Here is a 7,468-nt window from a genome sequence, read left to right on the forward strand (position 1 = left end):
ACACATTAGGTCATTTTCACCGGATTCTACAGGTTTTGCTAATGTGGAAGCACAAGTGGCACTAAATAGCAATTAATTAGCTTAGTCACCGGAGGTGGGTGATCCTCCAGCAACAAGAAAAGGGCGACGACCCTTCTCTTTCCCGTCTCTCTTCCTTCAGGTTGAACAACAACAGCCAAACACCCTTTACCTGTTGTGTTTATCCGATCTGTCTCTCTTTGCCTCCATCTTTGAGATATGTTGCCAGAAAAAGAAGAAAGAATCGACGAGGGGGCTACCAGAGCAGCTCCTCGCCGCCAAATACCGTCTCTACTTCCTCCTGCCTCCCCCTTCGACCTTGTTGTTTTTTCCATCATTCCTCCTTGCTACCAGTGATGTGTAGGAACACACAAAGGAGTCGCCGGAGATCGGGGTTCTCCCTCTTTTTCATGATGAATAAAAGTTGGAAAAATCTCGTTGTGGATATGTGGATACCACCTGGGTATTTCATTTCAACAAAATAAAAAGAAAGGGAAAATGACTTGATAGGGTAATATACTTTTTGAAATGTACACATTTAGTCTTTTTTTTTTTTTGTAAAATAAACCCTTCCACGTCATCAAAACCTGTAGAATCCGGTGAAAAGGACCTAATGTGTACATATTAATAAAGTATAAAGGTTTATTTTACAAAAAAAAAGAATAAGGACTAAATGTGTACATTTCAAAAAGTATCTTACCCTATCAAGTCATTATCCCTAATCACTAATCAATTATTTACAATAAATTATTAATTAAATATGATTTTGTAGGATTTTCAATATTGAAATACAATTAATTATCAACAATCATAACCGAAACTTATTGAAGATGAATTTAAATTTCTCCTAAAAATACTTTTTAAAAAATAAAAATAATGAAGAAATATCAAGTGTCAATTTTATAGTGCATTTGGAAAGAAAACGTAAATTATGAGAAAATAACAAATTACACTAATAACTATTCTTTTATTAGTATAGAAAGATTAACCAAAAATTAGTAAGGGAATAAAATCGAATTTTCTTATTTATCTTGTATTTTGTTGTGATTTTTTTTAGATAAATAATTCTCTTATTTTAAAGTTTTAGATATGCATCATTTGTTCGGATTTCTCCCCACCTATGTATGACTTTCCGTAAAATATTCATGCTTTTAAAACCATAATTTTTTAAAAATAGCTGCAATGGAAAAATCTCATATATATTATAAATATTTAACATTTAATAAAATTACAAGTGATGTCTCCACCAATACAAAAGCATAAATATCAATTAAATTCAAACTACAAGGTCAAAATAAATGCATCTCCAACACACACAATTAACTCATGTATCTAACTATTGATGTCCCTAACTAAGCTATCTGAGTCACATATCAACATAATACATCAAACTATAAAACCTTGGTGTCCATACAACCCACCACTTATGTTTGGCAAATCAAAGATCTTGATATGATCCATAACACCACACTAATCCCCGTCCCCATCTTTTCCATCTCAGAACCAAAAAGTTGATCAAAGATACTAAAGTGAGTTTGAAACCCACTTCCAAGTTGTTTACTTTCACTATTTTTCCACCCTTGAAAAGTGGTAGAAATGTTATTTTGGTTTGTTTTGTTCTTGTTCTTGGAGGAAAATGAAGGATAATAAAGGAAAGATAGATATGTTAAGGAATTGCATATATGTTGAGGGCTAAAGAAGTGGATGTCGACGAAGCTGATTTTGATGGTAACCAGAGCCATGAAACGAGTTGTCGACAATCATGTGGTAATTATTGGAATCGTCTCAAAAGAACCATAATTAGAAAACGAGTCGTCGACAATCATGTGGTAATTCTTGGAATCGTCTCAAAAGAACCATAATTAGCTTTCATTTTGTTTTTTCATTTTCTTTATCAGTGTAATTCCTATATCTTTGCGAGTTCTACTTCATAAGCAGTTCTATTGTTGTTGATGATATTTCCCATTGATTTATCTGCTTGGAATTGGATCTGAGAGTTAAGGTGGTCGGAGATGATGATGTTTAGGGGAAGTGAAAAGGAAGGCGAAGAGGATCATTCTTGAGTCCTTAAAGACCATTTGGGTTTTATGTGAGGATGTAAATTGTTCTTTCAACAATAGTAGCGTCAGTGGAACAGTTCCACCTGAGAAATGAGGTGTGGGAAGCAGAGAGGGTCAAAAAGAAAATGGGTGGGGGAAGGGCAGACGATAATGTGAGGGAATGGATGAGCCCTTTTGTTATTGAATAACAATAGAAAAAAGTCTAAAAGAATAAAACTAGATGAAAGAAAATTGTAAACCAAATAAAAAAAATATAATAGGTATTTTAATTTTGAGAGTGACCAAAACAATAACAAAACTCCGTAAAAAATCATCTTTGAAAGATGAAAACCTTTTAGACTCGATCCAAAAAAAAAAAAAAAAAATACCAAGCCACAAAAACATTTTACAATTTTCTCTCTTATATATAACAATTTACATAAATGATGAAAGAAAATTGTAAACGAATTATAAAAATATAACAGTTATTTTATGTCTGAGAGTGATCAAAACCATAACAAAACTCGGTATACAAGATGAAAACATTTTTAACTCAATCAAAAAAAAAAACCAAACCACAAAAACATTTTTTACAATTTTCTATATATATATATATATATATATATATATATATATATATATATATATATATATATATATATATATATATAACCATTTACATAAATGGTGAAAAAAAAACCAATGACATAAATAATCAAATAGTGTCAATTGGCTATAAAGATGGTGTCTTAAATATGTGTAGTATCATGTGTCTAATTTCTAGCCTTACCTAGAGATATTTGCTCCGTTTATGTAAAGTGAGAAACAAGGGTGTCCATATCTTAGTGAGTATGATATTAATGATTAATTAAAGTTATAACTAATAGATTCATTTAAGGGATAAAGTCATAAAAGTCATGTCTATGTTTTATATTTTTAAAGAAAAAATAATGAAAATAAATCATTTAATAAAAAATGTATTTATTTTAAGGAATTGACCCTCCCTCCAATATTGTTTTGATGCAACTATCATCTTACCAATAAATACACCACTCCCCATACCTAAATCTATTCACCCACCTTTCTGTCCCCTTCCTCAAATTCTTCACCACCACTACCATCGCCAATGCCGACGCCGCAGATCTTCAAACCACCGCTATAGCTCCACCTCAAATGGGAACCCCAAACACCCACCTCTTCATTTCATACAGACACTCTCTTAAATACCCAAATGGGTTCCACTAAAACCACAGTGTCAACACCAAACTCCGCCGCAGACCACCACCAGAAAGGAAGCTTACGATCCATCAAGATTCACTTCTCATCTTCATTTTCCCCAAAGTCTCAATCTTTTTAAGTTTTACGTGGATTTTTATTTTTATGATTTCGCCATTAAGCCTTGCCAGATTCTCCTATAAGGCTAAAACCACCGTGTCGCCACCCAACAACACCGTAGACCACCACGAGAAAAGCAGAACACCCATCACTGATTCACTTGATACCATCTTTACTAAAGCTTCAATCTCTTCTGGGGGTTCTGTGTTATCACTATTAATCCTCACCCATTGATCACCTTAAACCACCGTGTCAGTATTAAACTCATATTTTTATCAAATCCTTTTCAATTCGCAGATAATGGGGTGCGTTCTAAGCTCGAATAAACGTTCCTCATCTTCTAAATTTCACCAACATTCATCAAGATCAAGCCGAGCTCCGCCGCCGGTGGACGTAGAGACGGTGAAAGAAGTTCTCTCCGAAACTCCAAATCACAACCCGTTCATGAAAATCGAAGACGATCCCAAAAAAGTTACATCTAGACATAACTCTTTCAAAATCCGACAACAAGATCACGTTCACGAAGATCCATATGTCTCTGAGATCGGTAGCACGATGAGCGAGAGTGTTTCCACTACAACATTCGACGACGACTTTGATGTTTTCCGATCGAAAGTGATAGACAGATCACCGTTGAAAGCTAGAAACCGGCAGCAATCATCAGGAGAGCTTCAACCGGTGAGAAAATCGCCGGTGAGAGGAAAAGAACAGTCTCCGGGACGGGTCAGATTAACACCGGAAAGAAACAGTCGCGGAACCGGGTTTGGCTCTGCTGGCAGGCAGAGGCCGGGTTCCGGCAATGCGTCAGCGGCTCGATCGAGGTCTCCGGCTAAGCGTACGGTGGCTGGAGGCTGTTCTACGGGTAGGAGTGAGATCGGGAGAAGCTTGTCCAGTAGGAGAACAGGGAAGTCTCCGGGTCGAGTAGGGTCCGATTTGCATGAGAGGATCCGAAAACCCGAATTAAGGTCGGGTCGGGAGAGGGAAGAGGGTAGCTGGCCTTCAACTGCGATGAACAACGATGAATCACTTGAAAACCCACTTGTGTCCTTGGAGTGTTTTATTTTTCTCTAGAAAATAGGCCTAGGACTGTGGTAGGAATTGTAATTTTGTGTAATATTAAAGGCTATCGTATTGCAATTCGAAATTGTTTTAGATTAATTATCACAATTCATAATCGTTTAAATTGTCATTTAAAATTGTTTATTTGATATAAAAAATATCAAAATAAAATAAAAAAATATATAAGGATGATATAGTAGTTTATGTTTTCATAGGCTAGTGACTATTAGTTTTCCTCTCAAAATTATTATTATTATTATTATTATTATTATTATTATTATTATTTTGTTAGATGCCTTGTTATTCTCAACACCATTTCATTTTTACTAAAAATATCCACCACAACATTTTTAAAAGAAAAAAAAGAATTTAAAGTAACAAAATTACGTTACTTTTTTTTTAACCTACGTTGAGCTAGTTACATCCTCAACACCTCTTAACGTAATATGGCATGAGTGGTATTTCAAAACCCTTAACGATGTTAAAGAGGTGTCATGTAGGATCCTCCATGTAGTGGGTACTCGTACTATACAGTCTTATTGAGATGCAAAATGTTTACAAGATTTTGTTGCGAATTAATGATAATAATCCGTCGATTAAAGTTAAATAAAATAGACAATTGACTCTTTGATTCTCGAATACAAAGTCGGGGGAACATTGAATTGTCAGTGACATCATGAGTTAGATAACAAGCTTGTAATTATTAAATTTGTCACGGGAAGGGTTTCGTTTGAGATTTAAAAAAAAGTAAAAATATTTAGATTTTTTTTTGTTTATATATGATTACATATATGAATAATCATAAGGAAATAGACATATTTAAATAATCATATATGATTTAATCAAAACGGAATATACATATTCATATATAAATCATATATGATTATTCTTTAATTTTTAATTATTCATATATGATTACCGAGTAATCATATATAAATAAAAAAAATTCTCAAAATCTTTTTTTTCAAATCTCAAAGGAGCCTACGTCCTACTAATTAAATAACTTACGTAAAGAATTTCAAAGAAATTGTTTCTTATTTTATTTATATAGCCTTCAACTCTTGGATCGTCATCTATTCTTGGATCTTTATCTATTCTTTTTGAAGATTATTGTTTTTTCCATTTAATTTACAGGTTTTCCAACCAAGACATATACTTGGTTGTCATGAACTTATTTAGATAAAATAATTTATAAAATGAGTTTTGGATCTAAATGATGATAGTGTATTAAAGCTTGGTTGTCATGGACTTATTTACATAAAGTAATTCATAAAATGAGTTTTGGATCTAAATGATGATATTGTATTAAAGCAGGCCTTGATTCCTCACGGACTTTTATATTTGTTAATGAGTATGTGACAGGTGAAATCAAAATTGAAAGATACTTACGACAAGGTGATATGGTTTCCTCGTTTGAGTTGTTTCTGTTATAATTGTTATGGAAGGTCTTCATGTGACACTTCAACAATTCATTTGACATAATGTTTTTAGGGGATTCAAGGTGGTCACTTTTGGTTTGGAGGTGTCCTATTTCTATTATGTCGATGATGCCTTGACACTTTGTGATTGGTTTGAAAAATGAAAGAGGTATGATTCGAATTCTTAGGTGGTTCTTGAAAAATAACTTAGGGCATCTCCAACCCCACACTATAATCTACATTAAACTCACTTTTACACTAAATCTACACTAAAATACTCCAACACTACACTAAACTTAACACTATATATAGTGTTAGCGAATAGTATAACACTAAATATAGTGTTACACTATTCATCAACGCTATCTTTTACATTATAAAATTTAGATAAAATAAAATATACTTAGAATATTTTTTTAGTATTAAGTATAGTGTAATTGGTTGGAGAGAATTTAGTGGTTTCACTATCTTTTACAGTATAATAATAGGTTTAGTGTAAAAGATAGTGTTAAGGTTGGAGATGATCTTATAAAACTATAAGTTTATTAGTGTGATTGTTAACTTTGAGGAGGTAGAAGAAATTGATCATTGGTTGTTCAATTATTTGATTATCATTCATTTATCTTGATTTATCGGCTAGGGAAAACATGATTTGGGTCTTAAGTCGAAGGTTGGAATGATTTCATTGATAAATTCACTACCAAGCTGTATAATTTAAAGGTTAAGACATTATCAATTGATGGTAGACTTACTCTTCTAAAGTTGTTTTCGAAAATCTAGAGATTTATTACATGTCCATGTTTAAGGTTCCAAACATGGTCATAAACTTGATAAAATCTTTGATATGTAAGTTCTTTTGAGGTGGTGAACCGGAAGAAATAAAGTTAGTTTGGATTAGTTGGAAACATGTGATGCCTAGTAAAAAGGACGATGGTCTTTGAGTAGGAGGCTTTTGTGTTGCCCTCAAACCTGGTAATTGAATATAATGACTTTTAGAGAGAGAGAGAGATTTATTGATTATTATATGATTAATAAATAGCAATAAATGAATTTATTAATATGTTATGAGAATAATATATTAATTAGAAATAGTATTATTTAATTAAGAATTAATCAGAAATTAATTGGAATTAATTTTGGGATTAATTAAAAGTGAAAGGACCTAAGTTGTAATTGTTCAATAGTTGAAAAATAGATGGATTCAAGAATAGTCCCTAGATGGTCGAAAATTAGAGGCTTCCTTAGGGTTCTAGAATATCCCTTGGAGATAATTAGGAACCAGATAATTACCTGATTTAAGATATTATTATTTTAATCAAGTAAGAGTTATCTAGGGTTTCTCTAACAACTATATATAGGGTCTTTCTGTTGGATTAGTGTCTAAGTCCATAACTATTTTGGTATGTACTTGACCCGATGGTGCATGGTCCTTTTGGGTTGCCTTCACCAAAGCAACTTGATTGGAGAAATAAATAGAGAGAGAGAGAGAGGTTATTATGATTTATTAATATGTTATAAGAATAATATATTAAAGGAGAAATCATATTTGTTTAATTAATATTGGTCAATAATTAATTAAGAATTAATTTTGTGATCAAG

At 32.5% G+C, this 7,468-nt stretch overlaps 1 protein-coding gene across 1 annotated transcript; it reads left to right on the forward strand.

The window, feature by feature from the left end:
* The first annotated feature begins 3,692 nt into the window (after positions 1-3,692).
* On the forward strand, positions 3,693-4,463 carry LOC111906680 (uncharacterized). Its single transcript, XM_023902455.3, has one exon. The coding sequence runs from the start codon at positions 3,693-3,695 to the stop codon at positions 4,461-4,463; it is 771 nt and encodes a 256-aa protein (XP_023758223.1).
* Positions 4,464-7,468: the final 3,005 nt, after the last annotated feature.

The sequence above is a fragment of the Lactuca sativa genome, chromosome 7 (genome assembly GCF_002870075.4).
Source record: "Lactuca sativa cultivar Salinas chromosome 7, Lsat_Salinas_v11, whole genome shotgun sequence".
Lineage (NCBI taxonomy): Eukaryota > Viridiplantae > Streptophyta > Magnoliopsida > Asterales > Asteraceae > Lactuca > Lactuca sativa.